The sequence below is a fragment of the Protopterus annectens genome, chromosome 16.part0 (genome assembly GCF_019279795.1).
Source record: "Protopterus annectens isolate FY-2018-M chromosome 16.part0, PAN1.0, whole genome shotgun sequence".
Lineage (NCBI taxonomy): Eukaryota > Metazoa > Chordata > Ceratodontiformes > Protopteridae > Protopterus > Protopterus annectens.
Window position 1 is genome coordinate 871839369 of NC_056750.1, and position 21537 is coordinate 871860905.

The 21537-nt window shown below is 42.7% G+C and overlaps 1 protein-coding gene across 1 annotated transcript in view; it reads left to right on the forward strand.

The window, feature by feature from the left end:
• Positions 1-21537, forward strand: part of NDRG2 (NDRG family member 2) — a 2287731-nt gene that overhangs the window by 2249219 nt on the left and 16975 nt on the right. Inside the window, exon 13 of the mRNA XM_044058563.1 lies at positions 2701-2736. Within this exon, the coding sequence (XP_043914498.1) occupies positions 2701-2736 (36 nt within the window). The remainder of the gene's footprint in view (positions 1-2700; positions 2737-21537) is intronic.

Genomic DNA, 21537 nt, shown 5'->3' on the forward strand with positions numbered 1-21537 from the left:
ACAGCATCAAACATTGCCACTCTGTCACATCCAAAGTCCATGAGCTGCTGGGATTACAGATTAAAGGACAGCATCAAACATTGCCACTCTGTCACATCCAAAGTCCGTGAGCTGCTGGGATTATAGATTAAAGGACAGCATCAAACATTGCCACTCTGTCACATCCAAAGTCCGTGAGCTGCTGGTATTTCAGATTAAAGGACAGCATCAAACATTGCCACTCTGTCACATCCAAAGTCCGTGAGCTGCTGGGATTACAGATTAAAGGACAGCATCAAACATTGCCACTCTGTCACATCCAAAGTCCATGAGCCGCTGGGATTACAGATTAAAGGACAGCATCAGTGATGCTTCTAAAATGAAATGGATTCTGCCCTATTAATTCCTTGTATGCCATTTGAATTTATTAGTCTTAATGAAATAATTATGTAAGGGATGGGGGTTTGCTGTGTCCCAGTCATTATTCTCATGGAAATAATTATGTAGGTAACATACAAAGTACTGTTGCTCTTGTGGATGTAGTTATGCACTATGGGAACAGTCTGTTTCATTGAGTGCATTGTGTCTGCCGTACTGCTAATCTGTGAATGTCACATTAATGGCAAGGAATGTCACATTAAAGGCAAGGAATGTCACATTAATGGCAAGGGTAAGGGAGGAGACAAAGGCAAGCAGGATCCAAGGTAAAGCCATTTCTTGAAGTCGTGACAACACTCCATGAGTCAACCTGAATCTACCCAGTAAATGTGAATGTACGCCAAACTCCATATACCATACAAAATATTGTAGTGTTTGTTTCCTGACTCTGTCATTCTCGCAGAAATACCTAAATAATCTTTACTGTATACAGTTCTGTAAGGTTTTCTGCCAGCTCTTCTTGTGTCATTTATCAACATAAAACATATAGGTAATGTCAAAGTAGCTCATACATTATTGGCTAGCAAAGCTGTACGTAACATTACCTGCCTAAACTGTGTTGCCTGCTTGCCTATCTAAGCCATGCACGGCATTGCCTGCCTACGCTGTGTATAGTGTTGCCTGCCTAGCCATATCCAAGATACTCACCTGGTGCATCTATTCATACAAGTTGCTTCCACAAATTAGCAGAACATATAAAAAAGATGATTCAGTGTATTTTATGTGTCTACATCTAAACGGTGATATCACATACCAAGTGAAATTGAATGCAGCAAGCAATCAGGTACTTTAACCAAGGTTTACTCAACTCCAGCCAGTGAAATTGTTTTCATCCCCAGTTCTCTTTTTCCTTCCACCCCTTAGCACCCCCCTCGCTTCCTCTCACAAGTGACTCTACATGCTTACGAAGAAAGCTGACAATAACTTCTCCTGTTAGTAACACTTGCTATCTCCTCTCCTTCTTTTGTATACAATAACTTAACCTTTGTATACTTAACCTTTGTATACTTAACCTTTGTATACTCAACCTTTGTATACTTAACCTTTGTATACTTAACCTTTTCTACTCCTCCTCCTCTGCTCTTTTATTACCCTGTATCCCTTGTTTTACAAACTCTCCCTCCTTACCTTTACATTCACACACCTTATGTCTTGGTCACTTCTCTTTCTTATGCCGTTGCCCACTTCTTATAACACTCTTTTAATCCATTCCAATTACTTTTATTTTCCTAATGGTCTTTCCCTGGGTCTATATTAGAAGACCGAAGTTTTAAATATTCGAACACCATATGGGCAACACCATATGAGCAAATATTTAAAACCTCACAAGTGTGAACAGAGATTGCCACAGGGAATTCTTCCCTGTACTTCAATGTAGTGCGATCTCAGAGTTGGTATATTTAAGTAGCAGGAGGTGTGGGGGTGCAGGGGGGCTTGCCCCCCTTCTCAGAGCGATCAGGTAGGTTTTTCCTTTATTTTTACATTTTTTATTTTGCTTTCGAGGTTTTACAACTTCACTCATATGGTGTCGCCCGTATGGTATTCGAAGTTGTAAAACTTCGATCTTATAATATAGACCCCTTTCCCTTACTTCTAGTTTACTCTATTGCTGTCATACAAAATACATTTTGATGAATGCCTTTATTTCTTTCTGTTTCTTCTAATTAGCTATACTTTTGATCTTACTCAGTGCAAATTCATCTCAAGGCTGATTCTTATCTTTCCTAAAAGTTAACTTGTTTAGTATCCCTTCCTTGGTGTCTGGCTGCTGTTGTGCATTAAGTTTACCTTCACACTTTGTTTTTAACTCACCTGATGAGCCTAGGTCTATATTATTTATAATTTTATTGACTGCATTCTCTCTCCAAAATGTGGGTACTGTAATTGCAATGTGCAAATTAAACTTTGTACTATACAACATGACTGTCCCCAGTATTGGTTTATAAAAAACTAGTAACATGTATTTACCTTTTCTCTGTTTGGACACTGATATGTTGAACTTACCTGCTTTTGCTGTGTTCTTTATATAATCTCACATGATTGTGTGTGATTCTCTGAGATTTTCTTCCATTTTAAGCATTCATCTTGTGGGATAATCCTGGTTAAAAAACAGAGGTGAGGTATCAAAAGCTGTTAGTTATACAGCAAAGTTTTGCATTTGGAATTTCTTTTGATTTTCCATGCCAGGTTTTAAGTATTTCTTTTTCCTGCAAAACATTTTTTGGAAAATGTTTAAAAGTGTGAGTTATGGATATGCTGTTTTTTTTTCCTTTTGGATTACAGATGGCAGATTCTGGTGGCCTTCCTCAGATTACTCAGGTGAGACATGGCTTTCTCTTGTTTTTTTTCCCCTGCAAGTGTAGATTGTAAAACTTAATTTCATTCATAGCACAATGACACAAGAGCTAAAATATTCATTTTTTTAAATAATTTTTACATAATTTACCATGAAATAAGTACAAAACACTAAACCCATGACTGGATGAAAAGCAGTTTTAGTGCCCTTTGAAGGTGAAAGGTGAAAAATTGTGGCCGCCTTGAGCTTCTTATTAAAAGCATACACTGCTGTATGAGTGCACATGTATGAATTCGACCTGATCACCAAACTGTAGTACAAGATACACTTTCCATGTTTCCCTCCCACACCTTGTTGCTGTGAATTAATCTGAGAAAATAATAGGCTTGTAAACTGGTTGACTAGCTTCTCTGAATCCCCCTCCTCCATTCACTTACATGGTTTCACCCAGTTAATATCCAAACCCTCCTCCTCCATTCACTTACTTGGTTTCACCCAGCTAATATCCAAACCTACCTATACTTCTAAACCTTCTAATCAGTCACCTATCCTTGACTGGATTCTGGTATCTCACCCCCGTAAATGTCACTTCCCTGAAACCTTGCCCAATACGCTTAGCGACTACTGCCCAATTAAAGTCCTCTGTTGCACTCCTCATATGCGTAATCCCAGTAAGATCAAAGCATGTCGCAGACTGACAAACTTTGACTCTAGCATACTAAACAGCCAGCTCTCAGCTGCCAACTGATCATTCCTCAGACACTTACCCTTTAATGAAGCTGTACAGAAATTTAACAAAATATTCCTAAACATACGTTCGATTCTCAGTTAGAGCGTCTTCTGTGTGGCAACATGTGTGAATGGGCATTCCTTCGTTGAAGGTTGTGCATTAGGCCCGGCAAGCCAGCACGTAAAAATCTACTGCCAATCATTAGCGGACCGGAGTTCCGCTGTGGCGACCCCTAACCGGGAAAAGCCAAAAGACACAATTCCTAAACATACTCAACTCCCTTGCCGCTATATGTAATGTAAGAATAAAAGCAGCCATATTCCCTTGGTTAACAAACTCCACCAGCATCCTGATGGCTCAGAGAGATAAAACATGGAAGCTCTGGACTAAAACTAAACTCCCCTCCCACTTCCAACAACAGGTACCTACGCAACCTCACTAAAAAAGCCATTACCAATGACAAGAGAAACTACTATAATAACCCTCCTACATCACACCTTAATAACCCAAAGAAGTTCTGGCATACAGTTAACCAAATCCTCCATCCTGACAAGCCATCCTCTCCCCAACCTAGTCCTTCAAGTACTCCTCTTCAGACGGCAACCAACTTTAACACCTATTTTGTAGACACCATTAGCAAACTAACCAACCATCCTAATACCAATACTGACAGTACACCTCCCAACAACCCTCATAAACCCTCAAAGTCCTCGTCATCCTTCTCCCTAAAAATCATATCCACCAACTACATTAAATCCCTGCTTCTTAATCTTGAAACCTTGCTCCCCCTCAACAGATGGTCTCCCACCACTCTTTCTAGCTGCATTGCCCTACCCATCTCTATTCTCATCAACCGATCCATTAGTGAGGCCGAAGTCCCTGTAGTTTGGAAAACACTGTACACCTTGCCTATCCTTAAAGGAGGCAGCTCTACTGAACTGCCCAACTTTCAACCCATAGCAATCCTATCACCCCTCTCAAAGATCTTGGAAAAATGCGTACAACAAACAAGTCCTACAACACCCAACATGGCTTTCACCACAGACACAGTACCTCTACAGCCTTCATTTCCTTCATCAGCTCCATCTCACATGCCTAGACACCAGAACAAACTTGTATCCTGATTATTTCTTGACCTCTCATAAGCTTTCAACACCATGTCTTCTTAAACTCTTGGAACTCAACCTATCTACCTCTGCTATCTCCTTGATCTCTAGCTACCTCAGCAATTGTCTCCAATCAGTTAAATGACTCTTTGTATCTCCCCTGAACTTCCCATAAAGATGAGGTCCCCCAAGGTTCAGTTTTGGGCCCCACTTCTCTTTAACCAGGTATCCATATCTACACCACAGTCATCACTGGTACAATATGCTGATGACTCCACAGTTGTCACCATAGCCGATGCCCTCCCCGACCTTCATACTACAACTCATAACTCCTTTCATTCTATCAAAATCTGTCTCAACGTGTACCAGCAAATCTTAAACCCAAACAAGACCAAACTCTTGCTCTTCAAGTCTTTATTCCAAAAACTATGAATCATCTTAAACCTTTTTTCTCTATCACTCCCCTCAATAACACACCCATCACAGTTGAAACTCATACCAAATTACTCGGGGTCATTACTGATGACCAGTTGAAATTTGACACACATGTCAAATGTCAAGTAACATTAAAAATACCCACCAAAAACTTGGACTCCTCTACAGAAACAAAAATGTTTTATCCAGTAAAGCCAAGATAGCCCTATCCTATGCCTACCTACTACCAGTCCTACTATATGGCTGTCAAATCATCACCAACTTACAAACCACACTTCTCTCTAGACTGGAATCCACTTTAATTTGGTGCTGAACCCTCATACTATTCTCATCACTGCTTAGCACTCAGGAAACTAAACTGGTTAGAGCTTCCTAACAACCTTCTCTCTCAGCTTCAGATAATTCACTCCATTCTACACCAGCCCTCTTTCTATCCCAGCATTCACTCTATCATCTCCACCTACTCCCTTCCTAGAACTCTTCGGAGCTCAGAACAACATCTCCTTTCTATATACAAGCCAAAGATTAACATTGGCAGGAACCTTTACAGCTATTTCCCAGCAAACAACTGGAATAAACTTCCATTGCACATTTGAAACCTACCAGTTCAAAAATGCAGTAAAAAATCACCTAAGCAACACAAGACTATGTCAGTGTAACTATCCCCCTGATTGACCTGGCTCCTCCTTCCCAACTTGTCTCCCCTTCTGTACTCTAGTGTCACCTAACCTACTTTCTCTACAACTTTATTTCTGTATAATACTCCTTCATATAGCCTCTCCACCTGCCTATTTTTACTGTAGACTCAAACAATAAACCTTGGACATTTTCCATGTCTCTGCTAAACATAAAGTGATGAATGTAACTATTCTAATTGTATCCTTTGTACCCTGTGACTGTACTGGATGTCCTACACTAATATGTAAATCTAACGTCTCTCATGTCAAACTAAGATTAATGTTCTCTGATGGGAAACTGTTGTTTACAGAACTATGTTACTTTAGTTAGATAATCCAGTGTATGTTTTTTTTTTTTTTTTTGTGGAGCTTTTCTCCCCAGATCTCCACTGAAAAATGGTTCTGACCCAGCTGGACTAACCTGATGAACAAGTTTAAAAATAAATAAAACAATAAATTGTTAGTAAGTACCAGGCTAGCTGCCCCCTGCGGGCCCAGCCAGTTTCTTGTTTTGTGCTTGAATTACCCTACCCCATCTGGTCAGAGACTGGCCTTACCCATCCCACGGTCGATAGTATATAGCCTATCCCATTTGGTTAGAGATTGGCCTTACCCATCCCATGGTCGATAGTTATATATTACCTCTAAAGAGAATAACTGGAATTATACCATGGAGAATTTGAGGGGACCCATGCATGAGATAAAGCATTTAGGAGGTGCCTCTGTGTATTGGTTGTACAGGGGCAGTCCTGGAGTAAATTTTATTTCCCATCCATAAATCCAAGTTGCACTCGAATAGGGACAGGGATGAACTTTGTTTTATGTGGATGGGGAGTCTGTTCCAGAGGATCATTTCCTGTCTATGAACAAAATGGGGGTGATGGATCCTCATAATTAAGTCAAATGAGAATGTTTGGAGATGCTTTAAGGGGTTGTTCAGCTTGGAAAAGTAAAAACGTCACATTAGCCTATATTCAACATGTATTTGACATCAGACATACTATAACTTGTTGACGTGAATCAGTCATTTATCTAGTGACCTGTAATTGTTCTGCTTTTTATGTTCATAGCACCTCAAGACAGTCGATTCCTGAACATCTGAGTGATCTTAAGTGCCATTATATAAACATCAGGTTTCACATCCAATTGTTATCTTTCATTTTCTGGGTACAGATACGGTTAAACCTTTGTCTGTATCTAGGTTTGGTTTACAAAAGGTGCTTCCCAATAGATAGGAATTTGCAGCCAACTCTCATTACAGTTATAACTCCACAGCACTGCACATGCTGTGTCACACCAACTCTCACTACCCCTAGAACCAAACCCCACGGCACTGCACATGCTCTGTCACACCAACTCTCATTACGCCTAGAACCAAACCCCACAACAATGCACATGCTCTGTCACACCAACTGTCATTATCCCTAGAACCAATCTCCACAGCACAATACATGCTCTGTCACACCAACTCTCATTACTCCTAGAACCAAACTCCACAGCACTGCACATGCTCTGTCACAACAACTCTCATTACCACAAGAACCAAACTCCACAGCACTGCACATGCTCTGTCACATCAACTCTTATTACCACTAGAACCAAACACTGCAGCACTGCACATGCTCTGTCACTCCAACTCTCACTACCCCTAGAACCAAACCCCACAGCACTGCACATGCTCTGTCACACCAACTCTCATTACCACTATAACCAAACTCCACAGCACTGCACATGCTCTGTCACACCAACTGTCATTACCACAAGAACCAAACTCCACAGCACTGCACATGCTCTGTGACAACAACTCTCATTACCACAAAAACCAAACTCCACAGCACTGCACATGCTTTGTCACACCAACTCTTATTACCACTAGAACCAAACACCACAGCACTGCACATGCTCTGTCACACCAACTCTCATTACTCCTAGAACCAAACCCCACAGCACTGCACATGCTCTGTCACACCAACTCTCACTCCCCCTAGAACCAAACCCCACAGCACTGCACATGCTGTGTCACACCAACTCTCACTACCCCTAGAACCAAACTCCACAGCACTGCACATGCTCTGTCACTCCAACTCTCACTACCCCTAGAACCAAACCCCGCAGTACTACACATGCTCTGTCACACCAACTCTCACCACCCCTAGAATCAAAATCCACAGCACTGCGCATGCTCTGTCACAACAACTCTCACTACCCCTAGATCCAAACTCTACAGCACTGCACATGCTCTGTCACACCAACTCTCACTACCCCTAGAACCAAACTCCACAGCACTGCACATGCTCTGTCACACCAACTGTCACTACCCCTAGAACCAAACTCCACAGCACTGCACATGCTGTGTCACACCAACTCTCATTACTCCTAGAACCAAAGTCCACAGCACTGCACATGCTCTGTCACACCAACTCTCATTGTCCATAGAAACAAATTCCACAGCACTGCACATGCTCTGTCACACCAACTCTCATTGTCCATAGAAACAAATTCCACAGCACTGCACATGCTCTGTCACACCAACTCTCACTACCCCTAGAACCAAACTCCACAACACTGCACATGCTCTGTCACACCAACTCTCATTACCCCTAGAACTAAACTCCACAGCATGCACATGCTCTGTCACACCAACTCTCATTACTCCTAGAACCAGACTCCACAGCACGCACATGCTCTGTCACACCAACTCTCATTACCCCTAGAACCAAACTCCACAGCATGCACATGCTCTGTCACACCAACTCTCATTACCCATAGAACCAAACTCCACAGCATGCACATGCTCTATCACACCAACTCTCATTACCCCTAGAACCAAACTCCACAGCACGCACATGCTCTGTCACACCAACTCTCATTACTCCTAGAACCAAACTCCACAGCACGCACATGCTCTGTCACACCAACTCTCATTACCCCTAGAACCAAACTCCACAGCATGCACATGCTCTGTCACACCAACTCTCATTACCCCTAGAACTAAACTCCACAGCACTGCACATGCTCTGTCACACCAACTCTCATTACCCATAGAACCAAACTCCACAGCATGCACATGCTCTGTCACACCAACTCTCATTACCCCTAGAACCAAACTCCACAGCACGCACATGCTCTGTCACACCAACTCTCATTACCCCTAGAACCAAACTCCACAGCACGCACATGCTCTGTCACACCAACTCTCATTACCCCTAGAGCCAAACTCCACAGCACACACATGCTCTGTCACACCAACTCTCATTACCCCTAGAACCAAACTCCACAGCACGCACATTCTCTGTCACACCAACTCTCACTACCCCTAGAACCAAACTTTACAGCACTGCACATGTTCTGTCACACCAACTCTCACTACCCCTAGAACCAAACTCCACAGCACTGCACATGCTCTGTCAGACCAACTGTCATTATCCCTAGAACCAAACTCCACAGCACGCACATGCTCTGTCACACCAACTCTCATTACCCCTAGAACCAAACTCCACAGCACGCACATGCTCTGTCACACCAACTCTCATTACCCCTAGAACCAAACTCCACAGCACGCACATGCTCTGTCACACCAACTCTCATTACCCCTAGAACCAAACCCCACAGCACTGCACATGCTCTGTCACATCAACTCTCATTACCCCTAGAACCAAACTCCACAGCACGCACATGCTCTGTCACACCAACTCTCATTACCCATGGAATCAAACCCCACAGCACTGCACATGCTCTGTAACACCAACTGTCATTATCCCTAGAACCAAACTCCACAGCATGCACATGCTCTGTCACACCAACTCTCATTACCCATAGAACCAAACTCCACAGCACGCACATGCTCTGTCACACCAACTCTCGTTACCCCAGAACCAAACTCCACAGCACGCACATGCTCTGTCACACCAACTCTCATTACCACTAGAACCAAACACCACAGCACTGCACATGCTCTGTCGCATCAACTCTCATTACCACTAGAACCAAACTCCACAGCACTGCACATGCTCTGTCACACAAACTCTCACTACCCCTTAAGGTTAAGACAGTGGTGTGTTCTGTAGGCTGTCCCAGTGGCAAATCTAGCAATGTGATTATAGCAGCTTGAGAGTTTGTTCAGGTCGGTTTTACTCTAGTTTGTGAATAAGGGGGAGGTATAAAGAAGGGTTGACGTGTGCGGGCAATAACAGTCTTAACTAGGGGAGTTAGGAAGGGTTTAATCTTGTATAGATAGCCAAGATTTTTATTAACTGCTTTAATCGTATGGTTAATAAGCAAGTCAAATTTAAGTTTATTGTCAACTGTTATACATAGGAGCTTGGTAGAGGGCTCTGGAGAAATAATGGTGTCATTGTTAGATTTTATGGTGAAGGTTGGTGTGACGGACCTACTAGTTGGGGAGAACAGCAGCAGCTTAATTTTTTTTTTTTGATTTAATATGAGACAGTGATTAAGGGGCCAGTTTTCAACTGTATTAAAAGCATTTTGGGATAAAGACTGCAGCTCTGTTGAGGAGGTGGCCAAGCATCTTAGAGTCAATTTCTCTGCGTATTGAATACAGGTTGCATTTGGGATGACCTTGTGCAGGTCATCAATAAAGATAGAAAATAGTAGGGGTCCTAAGATAGAACCCTGGGGGACTCCAAGGGAAATAGGTAGAAGGGTAGATAGGTTGTCCTTCCATAGGACTGCCTGTTGTCTACCACTCAGGTAAGAGTGGAACCATTGAATAGCCTGGGTGTCTAGGGAAATGGTTTCCAGTGTTTGTATAAGTGGTTAGTGGTTTACCATGTTGAGGGCCTAGAAAGAGGGATGAGGAAAGTTTATTATTGTTTTGGTTTTAATTTATGACTTTAGAGAAGGAGAGGAAGGCAGTGGTGGTACTGTGGTGTGGTCTAAAACCATGTTGAGAGTTTGTCAGATGATTGTTCTTGATAAGATCATTCAGGAGTTGTTTATGGATGCATTTCTCCATAATTTTGGCTAGTGGTGACAGAATAGCTATGAATCTGTAATTTGAGAGTTCAGTGGAGCTGCCTCCTTTATGGAGTGGGATTACATGGGATATCTTCCAGATGGAGGGGATGGAAGCTTCAGATATAGTTTTATTGATCAGGATGTTGATTGGGTAAGCTACGGAAATGGCTGCTTTTTGTAAATACTCTGCTGGGAGGAGATCTGCAGATAGCGTAGTTTGTTTTACTTTCTTAATTAGTGTTCGGATAAATGATGTGGAGGCTGGTTGAAAGTTAAAGGTGAGTCGGGAACTGGGTATCATAGTGACTGCATTTGGGCAACCGGGGGATAATTGACTAGCTAGTTGCTGGATAGTTTCTGTAAATAAGCTGTTGAAGGTATTGGCAACCTCTACTGGAGGGTTTTGGTAGTAGTTGAATGGGTAGGGATGGTGGATTGTCCTGGGTGGAAAAGTTTATTTATGCCTGCCCAAAACTTCTGAGGTTTGTTTTGGTGTTTCTGTTGTAGGTGACAATAATAGTCTTTTTTGTCAGTCATAACAGATTTTTTTGTATTATTCCTTAACTGTATATATCTAAGATGATCTGTGGAGGCTTTTGTGGCCCACCAAGTGGTCCAAGCCTTGTTTCTAAGTGAGACTTTTTGTCTGGTTTCCACTGAAAGCCATTGGGCAGCTTTTGTTTTAGTTCTAATAGAACTTGTTGGTGTGTGGGTATCAAGGATGGCTATGAATTTGCTATTAAAGTATTTTACAGCTACTTCAAGTGGCAGATGTTTTAGGGCTGACCAATTACACAGAGTTTGAGTTCATTTTGGAAATTAGTGGGGTTAAAGTTTTTGTTGCTCCTAATTGTTTTATAAGTGAGTTTGTTAGGGATGTCAGCCTTTTGCCTGACTATACAGGTAAGAAAGTGATCACTTATATCGTCAGGAAGAGTCCCAGCTTTGTACATGTGGGGATGACTGTTAAAAAGTATCCAATCAAGGATATTTGCTTTATTGTTGGGTTTACTTATCCTAGTGGGGGAGGATATTACCTGTGTGAATCCATGTAGGTTTACATGGTGGTGAATAGGGGGTTCTGAGGAGCAAGTGTTCCTGTCTATGTTAAAGTCTCCAAGAACAATGGTATCTTGGGGGTAGTTACTTGACAGCCAGCATAGTATATCTTCTAGAATATGTCTGTTATTACCTGGGGGAATGTCGACACAGACAATATTTATACATTTGTTTTTATTAATATGCAGCTTAGTAATAATAATTTCAGCCTTAGTGGCTCTGCTAGACAGAAGCAAAGGGAACTAATCTAAGGGGGCGGTGAAAGCCAACACATTCTGGCTGGGCTTATAAATGCCTTTGGGCAGATAGCCTAGTATCTACCTATGAACCTATGAACCCTAGAACCAAACTCCACAGCACTGCACATGCTCTGTCACACCAACTCTCACCTCCCCTAGAATCAAACCCCACAGCACTGCACATGCTCTGTCACATCAACTCTCACCACCCCTAGAATCAAACCCCACAGCACTGCACATGCTCTGTCACATCAACTCTCATTACCACTAGAACCAAACTCCACAGCACTGCACATGCTCTGTCACACCAACTCTCACTACCCCTAGAACCAAACCCCACAGCACTGCACATGCTCTGTCACACCAACTCTCACCACCCCTAGAATCAAACCCCACAGCACTGCACATGCTCTGTCACATCAACTCTCACCACCCAGAGAATCAAACCCCACAGCACTGCACATGCTCTGTCACATCAACTCTCATTACCACTAGAACCAAACTCCACAGCACTGCACATGCTCTGTCACACCAACTCTCATTACCACTAGAACCAAACTCCAGAGCACTGCACATGCTCTGTCACACCAACTCTCATTACCCCTAGAACCAAACCCCACAGCACTGCACATGCTCTGTCATAGAACCAAACTCCACAGCACTGCACATGCTCTGTCACACCAACTCTCATTACCCCTAGAACCAAACTCCACAGCATTGCACATGCTCTGTCACACCAGCTCTCATTACCCCTAGAACCAAACTCCACAGCACTGCACATGCTCTGTCACACCAACTCTCATTACCCCTAGAACCAAACTCCACAGCATGCACATGCTCTGTCACACCAACTCTCACCACCCCTAGAATCAAACCCCACAGCACTGCACATGCTCTGTCACATCAACTCTCATTACCACTAGAACCAAACTCCACAGCATGCACATGCTTTGTCACACCAACTCTCATTACCACTAGAACCAAACTCCACAGCACTGCACATGCTGTGTCACAACAACTCTCATTACCACTAGAACCAAACAGCACAGCACTGCACTGTCACATCAACTCTCATTACCCCTAGAACCAAACTCCACAGCACTGCACATGCTCTGTCACACCAACTCTCATTACCCCTAGAACCAAACTCCACAGCACTGCACATGCTCTGTCACATCAACTCTCATTACCACTAGAACCAAACTCCACAGCACTGCACATGCTCTGTCACACCAACTCTCATTACCACTAGAACCAAACTCCACAGCACACACATGCTCTGTCACACCAACTCTCATTACCCCTAGAACCAAACTCCACAGCATGCACATGCTCTGTCACACCAACTCTCACCACCCCTAGAATCAAACCCCACAGCACTGCACATGCTCTGTCACATCAACTCTCATTACCACTAGAACCAAACTCCACAGCACGCACATGCTCTGTCACACCAACTCTCATTACCACTAGAACCAAACTCCACAGCACTGCACATGCTGTGTCACAACAACTCTCATTACCACTAGAACCAAACACCACAGCACTGCACTGTCACATCAACTCTCATTACCCCTAGAACCAAACTCCACAGCACTGCACATGCTCTGTCACACCAACTCTCATTACCCCTAGAACCAAACTCCACAGCACTGCACATGCTCTGTCACATCAACTCTCATTACCACTAGAACCAAACTCCACAGCACTGCACATGCTCTGTCACACCAACTCTCATTACCTCTAGAACCAAACTCCACAGCACTGCACATGCTCTGTCACATCAGCTCTCATTACCACTAGAACCAAACTCCACAGCATGCACATGCTCTGTCACACCTCACTACTCCTAGAATCAAACCCCACAGCACTGCACACGCTTCTCTCAGGCACCTACTCTTTGGCAATCTCTCCCCGTCAGCATTAAGGAAATCAACACGTATTCCAAATTCAGAATTCACTGAAAAAGCAGTTTCATCCAAGCCAAATGCTGCTTCTTCAACACCGGACACATCACCTAACCTGTCTCCTATCCAGATCGCTTCTCCTCTCTCAAGATTCACTGAAGACTACCCACTTTAGAAACCAATACTGTACATTGCACTCTGCTTGATTGTACATTGCACTGCACTTTGTCTCCGGAATGTAGATACACAGATTTTTTTTCCATGTAATTAGTATGAGCTATTCTGTTGTTGCTTACATTCCTGTATTTTTGTTTGTGAAATGTTTTGTATTTCACCTGAACTAACCCTAAAATTGGTCAGTATTGATCAGTGCATTAGCCTGTTAAAAATATATAAATAAAGTAAAATAAAATTCCTGATGTTGTTTGACTTGCTGATGTGCAGTAAATCCATCAGTAATGGGTCAGAGGATGCTTTGTATGCCAGACACAGGTCATCTCTTAATGGGTCAGAGGATGCTTTGTGTGCCAGACACAGGTCATCTCTTGGCAGTCTGTAGGGCACTAAGCACATAAGTGGCTGTTCAGTTGTTGCATGTGTCTGGACAAATACATGCCAAAGGGGACATTATATTCAATGACTAAGGACTGAGTAAATTGGGACAATGATGTCCTTAGATCTATACACAATCCCTTTGTTTATAACCTGTGCAGTATAAAAGGACTTTCTTACGACAATAGATACATATTGGTCAAAACTTAGGTCACTGTCCACATAGGTTCCCAAATTCCAAACATCTGGTTAAACTCTTAGGGGTGTATTGTTAATGTGATTGTTCCCTGGGGTAGATTAGATGCCTTCCCAAAGGACATAATAATGCATTTTTGGCATTTAGTTTCAGACCATGATTTTGGCACCAGTTATTTATTTGAATCAAACCTTCCTGCAGGATGGCGAAGTCATTTGTGGATTCAATGACTGCTCCTAGCTTTCAGTCATTTGCAAATTTAGTCAGCCAGACCCCTGTAGTAAAACTTCAGAAAAGTCAAACAGGAGAGGTCTAGGCAGAAAACCCTGGGGACCCCACTGGTGACTTGTCTAGTGAACAGCACAGAACCCTGGGAGACCCCACTGGTGACTGGTCTAGTGAACAGCTTCACAGTTACAGAACAAGAGTGCAGGCTGTGATGGTTCACATTTTCTATAAAGTACCATCACCTTTAACCTTCAGTCATTTGCAAACTTAGGTATGTTGATCCATTACAACATCCTGTGCAGGTGTACATCACCTTTAGTCTTCAGTCATCAGGCATGGTGGTCCGTTACAACATCCTGTGCAGGTGTACATCACCTTTAGTCTTCAGTCATCAGGCATGGTGGTCCATTACAACATCCTGTGCAGGTGTACATCACCTTTAGTCTTCAGTCATCAGGCATGGTGGTCCGTTACAACATCCTGTGCAGGTGTACATCACCTTTAGTCTTCAGTCATCAGACATGGTGGTCCGTTACAACATCCTGTGCAGGTGTACATCACCTTTAGTCTTCAGTCATCAGGCATGGTGGTCCGTTACAACATCCTGTGCAGGTGTACATCACCTTTAGTCTTCAGTCATCAGGCATGGTGGTCCGTTACAACCTCCTGTGCAGGTGTACATCACCTTTAGTCTTCAGTCGTCAGGCATGGTGGTCCGTTACAACATCCTGTGCAGGTGTACATCACCTTTAGTCTTCAGTCATCAGGCATGGTGGTCCGTTACAACATCCTGTGCAGGTGTACATCACCTTTAGTCTTCAGTCATCAGGCATGGTGGTCCGTTACAACATCCTGTGCAGGTGTACATCACCTTTAGTCTTCAGTCATCAGACATGGTGGTCCGTTACAACATCCTGTGCAGGTGTACATCACCTTTAGTCTTCAGTCATCAGGCATGGTGGTCCATTACAACATCCTGTGCAGGTGTACATCACATTTTGCCTTTAGTCATTAGGCATACTGGTCCATTACAATGTCCTGTGCAGGTCTTGCGTGTAAATCAACAGTATAGTGGGGTAGTACCTTCCAAACAGAAGGAAAAATATCACCCATTGCATCCCAACTCCACAGAAAGGAACAGGCCTGCTGTACTGAAGGATGTAAGCAGGTACTGAATAGCCCTGTACAATGGAAAACACAACCTTCACAAGGGCAAAACAGTTACCTCTGTCATGGAAATTTAATTTGACGGAACACTGGCATGTTCTGTGTTTAAAGCAGGAAAGGGACCAGGAATACAGGTGGAGGGAGTTACGTATTTAGAACAGGAACAGAGGATTCTGTACACCTCTGCTGTTTTTAAAATAAACTTCTTCCTTAATTCAGCATCTTATTTATTTTTGAAACTCCATCTTTAAATTAGATGGTTCCATCACAAAATGGAATAAGCATTCCTGTTTTCTCCTAGTGAAAACCTAATCAAAAAATGTGCATTAGATGTTCATATCTGCTGATATGTACCTTGGCAGGGGCTGGTGGTGTAAACCCTGGCTCAAGATGATTGTCATTGTTGAAGTGACACCCTAACCCTATGTGCAAATTGGAAAAAAAGGGTTGAGGATGGATGGATGGATTTGCTGATATGTGAGCTCCAGCCTTTCCATTTGTGACAGCACTGCTTAAAATTAACTGTACAACTAAGTTTAGGTCAAAAGTGAGAGGTGATATGTCATGTATTATTATATGAGAATCACCAAAGTCAGGAAAGTTAAGGGTGATATGTCATGTATTATTATATGAGAATCACCAAAGTCAGGAAAGTTAAGGGTGATATGTCATGTATTATTATATGAGAATCACCAAAGTCAGGAAAGTTAAGGGTGATATGACATGTATTATTATATGAGAATCACCAAAGTCAGGAAAGTTAAGGGTGATATGTCATGTATTATTATATGAGAATCACCAAAGTCAGGAAATTTAAGGGTGATATGTCGTGTATTATTATATGAGAATCACCAAAGTCAGGAAAGTTAAGGTTGTTCAACCAGAGACCATGAGTGCCTTGCCAGTAACCACACTCAGGCTCTACATACTTTTTCAAGAAGGACAAAGCCTGTAAGTACCAGAGTGTATTTTAGGGACCATATCCATTTGTCTAAGTTCTGTTTAAAGGCCAGCATATGTCAAATTGCTAGACAAGCAAAGGGATTCTATGCCAGAGCAAAGGGAGGTGCTGGGTAGTGAACCTAAATTTCCATTTAATTTTGTTTGTTACCTGATTTAAATTGTGATCTCTAGTTTTAGTGTTGTCTATGCTGCTTGATATAACAAGAAAGACAAGATCATGAATAAGCAGGGTCCCTAAAGGTATGGAAGAAGAGCCTATATGAGACAGAGTACAGGGATAGTGATTCTTGCCTTTCCTAATAACTATGATTTTTGAGGCCTGAAATCCTTTTTGTTAGGAACCTCTGTGTTCGTTTTAATTTTCTAAAGTATCTACTGAGATGTATGCCAAGCAGAAGGTTATACTCTATAATGGATTTAACCAAGGCAGAGTACAGGGGAACTGTAGTAACTTCCTTGGTTTTATATGAGGTATCATTTGTGATTAATTGTAAGATATAAGAGGGTTTTCTTATTACAGCTGCTACATGGTGATGGAAGGAGAGAGTGCCATAAACCCTGGTGTCAAAATCCCTGATCACGGATTCATTGGACATTGGGGTGTCATAGTTATAGTACATGGCAGGAATTTATTGTTTTCTGAAGGAGATAATGCCACATTATTAACCATTTAATTTGTGCCCTTTGTTGGTGCACCGGGAGTTAGTGCTTGTTAGTTCCAGTTTTAGGGTATTAGTATCACTGGTTGATTTAATGCACTGGGAGTTTGTGCTTGTTCGTTCCAGTTTTAGGGTATTAGTATCTCTGGTTGATTAACAGCTACATCCATTTACAATCATCAGCAAACTTAGTCAGCTAGAGAGCCTTGCTGTCAGTGTATAGGTCTGAGAAATAAATGCCAAAATAGGTGGCTAGTGTGGAATCCTGGAGAGTCACACTGGCCACCTTTTCCCTAACTGAGAGAACTACATCAGTGACCCTGGCAACGTGTTCTATTCTTGAGCCAGTTTGTAGTCCAGCTTTCTACATAAGGATCAATGTTTAGGAGCAGTAACGATAGCCAAGTAGGCAGCATGAAAAATATGACTACTGTTCACTGCTTTTATGACCTTGTCAAATAAGCACACGTGATTTAGCAGGAATGACCTACCCTTAACAAATCTGAATTGTTGCAGTTCAAGCCTGATCAAATCTTTAATATCACGTTAGCTTGAAGTCAGTGATGATGCATTTCAAGGCATTATAGATAAAACTAGTAAGGCTAATTGGTCTGTAGTTTCCCGAGTAGTACTAGAGTCACCCTTGTATATGGGTATCATCACCACAGAGTGCCACGGCTCAGGAACATATCCTGCAGCAAGGCTTATATGGGTATTACCACCACAGAGTGCCATGACTCAGGAACATATCCTACAGCAAGGCTTATATGGGTATCGCCACCACAGAGTCCTGCAGCAAGGCTTATATGGGTATCACCACCACAGAGTGCCATGACTCTGGAACATATCCTGCAGCAAGGCTTATATGGGTATCACCACCACAGAGTGCCATGACTCAGGAACATATCCTACAGCAAGGCTTATATGGGTATCACCACCACAGAGACCTGCAGCAAGGCTTATATGGGTATCACCACCACAGAGTGCCATGACTCTGGAACATATCCTGCAGCAAGGTTTATATGGGTATCACCACCACACAGTGCCACAACTCAGGAGCATGTCCTGCAGCAAGGCTTATATGGGTATCGCCACCACAGAGTGACATGACTCGGGAACATATCCTCATAGGTTAGTACTAGGCTGACTGCCCTTGTGGGATATTTTTAAGCCTAGCCAATTACCCATGTGCAAATCAAACCCTGCACCTTCTGTTTGTAAGGTCAACACCTTAACCATTATGGCAACCTGTGGCAAGGCTTATATGGGCATCACCACTACAGTGCACCATGACTTGGGAATATATCCTGTAGCAAGGCTTTTATGGGCATCACCACCACAGTGTGCCTCAACTTGGGAACATATCCTGCAAAAAGGCTTATATGGGCATCGCCACCACAGTGCAACATGACTCAGGAACATATCCTGCAGCAAGGCTTATATGGGCATCACCATCAGAATGCACCATGACTCGGGAACATATCCTGCTGCAAGGCTCAAATTAAACAACCCAATGAAGAGATGATTTTGGTCTTGGAGAGTGCTTTAAGAAGTGCTCTTTTGAGATGGATGGGGGGGAGGTATGACTCATGGATATTTGGAGAGGGGATGATAGTTTTGGGAGAGAAATTTGCAACAAACATATTTGCTAGTATGTTGGCAATGTCTTTATGGTTGGAATGGGACATTCCAGTATAGCATGTTGGTTAAGCTGTGTATGTAAGAGAGGTGTTTCATCACAGCATACTCTTAAGGAGGCTTTGTTACTGCTGTTTGCATACGTTTGGATAAGTGATGAGAATTATTCCTTAGTTCTGTAACGCAGCTAAAGGAGAACTTTAATTATCCTTCGCTTTAGAGCTAGCCTGTGTTCATGCAATGATTTGGTGAGGCATTGTTTATTGTCTTTGTGAAGGATGTTTCTGGCCTAATAAAGTAATCTAAGACGTTTCTTCCTTCTGTTGTAGAATTTGTTAAAGTCTACTGATCACCAGGGCAGTTTGTTTTTGAATCTGCATTTGGTTCTCATAAGGACTGCTCTGTTAATGCGTTTATCTAAGTGAGCATAAAGATCCTTTGTATAGCCGGCTGCATATCCCAGGTGCACAGTGGCTTTAACATGAGTAAAGTCTGAGATTTTGTCATAACGATTGTAAAAAGTTTGCAGTTGTTGAAGTCTCTAAAGAGAATGATGCTGGTCATCATGGGGGGTGGATGTTCTCAGGGCAAAGTTAACCAGTTTGTGGTTCGACTTAATTAATGAGAGACCAACCAGTGGCAGGGAACTTGCTGAGACTGAGTTTCTGAGAACTAGGTCCATTGTATTACTGCCCTCGGTGGGATTTCAGACCATTTGATTCAAGGAATTCTCACTAACCCAATCTAAGAAGCATTGTGAATAACCAGTGTTAGAAATGTTAAGTATACCATATGTACAGATGAAGAAGTCACTAACAATTAAAGCACCATGTCTTATAGGGATATTTAAAGGGACCTTTCATGATCCTGTTATTGTAACTCTGCAGTACCTGCATTAGCCTGAGTTCAGGGAGATCACTGGGGGGGTGCAGGGTCATTTGGTACCACTTTGGAAGGGACACTTAAACATTTCCGTCATTAACAGTGGGTTTGGAGGAATGAAAGGTACAGACCCCTGCATGGATGGGGTACAGAACCCTGGCATGGATGGGGCACAGAACCGTGTCATGGATGGGGTACAGAACCCCAATATGGATGATGCACAGAACCCCAGTATGGATGTGGTAGAGAACCCCAACATGGATGGTGCACAGAACCTTGGCATGGATGGGGTATTGAACCCCAACATGGATGGCATGCAGAACCCCAGCATGGATGGGGTACAAAACCCTGGCATGGATGGGGTGCTCTCATTATACTGACCAATGTCTCTGTGACAAACATGGACTTGTTCCAGATGTACAAATGCCTCTAAATCAGGTGATTTACTGTTAAGAATCCTGGCATTAAAAAGTGGTTTTCTCCAGTTTATGATACAATGTATTAGTTAGGTAAGTAAGCTAATTAAATGACCAGATGTAAATAAAAAGGCATGAGGGGGCAGCAAAGGCTTTGGCCCCTTGAATAAGAGGTGCAGACAATCCTTAGCAAATCAAGTAGGATTGTTAATCATGTCCCATGGATATACTAGACCCCCCCACACACACACACACACACACACGCACACACACACATGAATGACATCAGCTAATCATTGAATTTATTTATATTTCCTTTAAATCTAGACATCACTCCAGGTGAGGGAGGGAGGACTACCACTGAAAACCAGCATTTTTTCTTTGAAGTATGCATAGCAAGTTCCAGAAAGGTCCTTCTGCTTGATGTTATGGGCTTTTGTGAAAAGTCATTCAGTAGACCATAGCTTAGTCATACCCACTGGAGTAGTGGGCCTCTGGGTCCTTGGTATGTCAGTAGTCCTATCTTTTGAGGGACTGCAGAGTATAAGACTGCTGTTGTTCACCCTGAAGACAATGTGCCTAATAACTGAATCACCGGTTACTAGGACACATTGATACTAGCCACAGCAGTAGGAGTCACCGGTTACTAAGACCCAGTGGTATAGCATGTAAGAGAGGTGTTAGGAGAGCTTCATTGCTTCATACTCTTAAGAGTTCTAGGAGGCGTGGTTGTGTGACAGTTCACTATTATCAGTATAAAAATATTGTGTTAATGTGGCGGGAGTACAACAGTGTGACGCTCACTGAATGGATGCAGTTTCAAAATGGATGTCTCTGATTTAGCTATGAGTTTGATGGATGTCTCTGATTTAGCTATGAGTTTGCACCCCTCATTTGTACCCCTCGCAGATCGAATCTGTTTGGTTAAATGAGTTCAGTTTCATTGAGCATGAGACAGTTCTTACACTTCTAATAAGGAGAGGCTGGTAA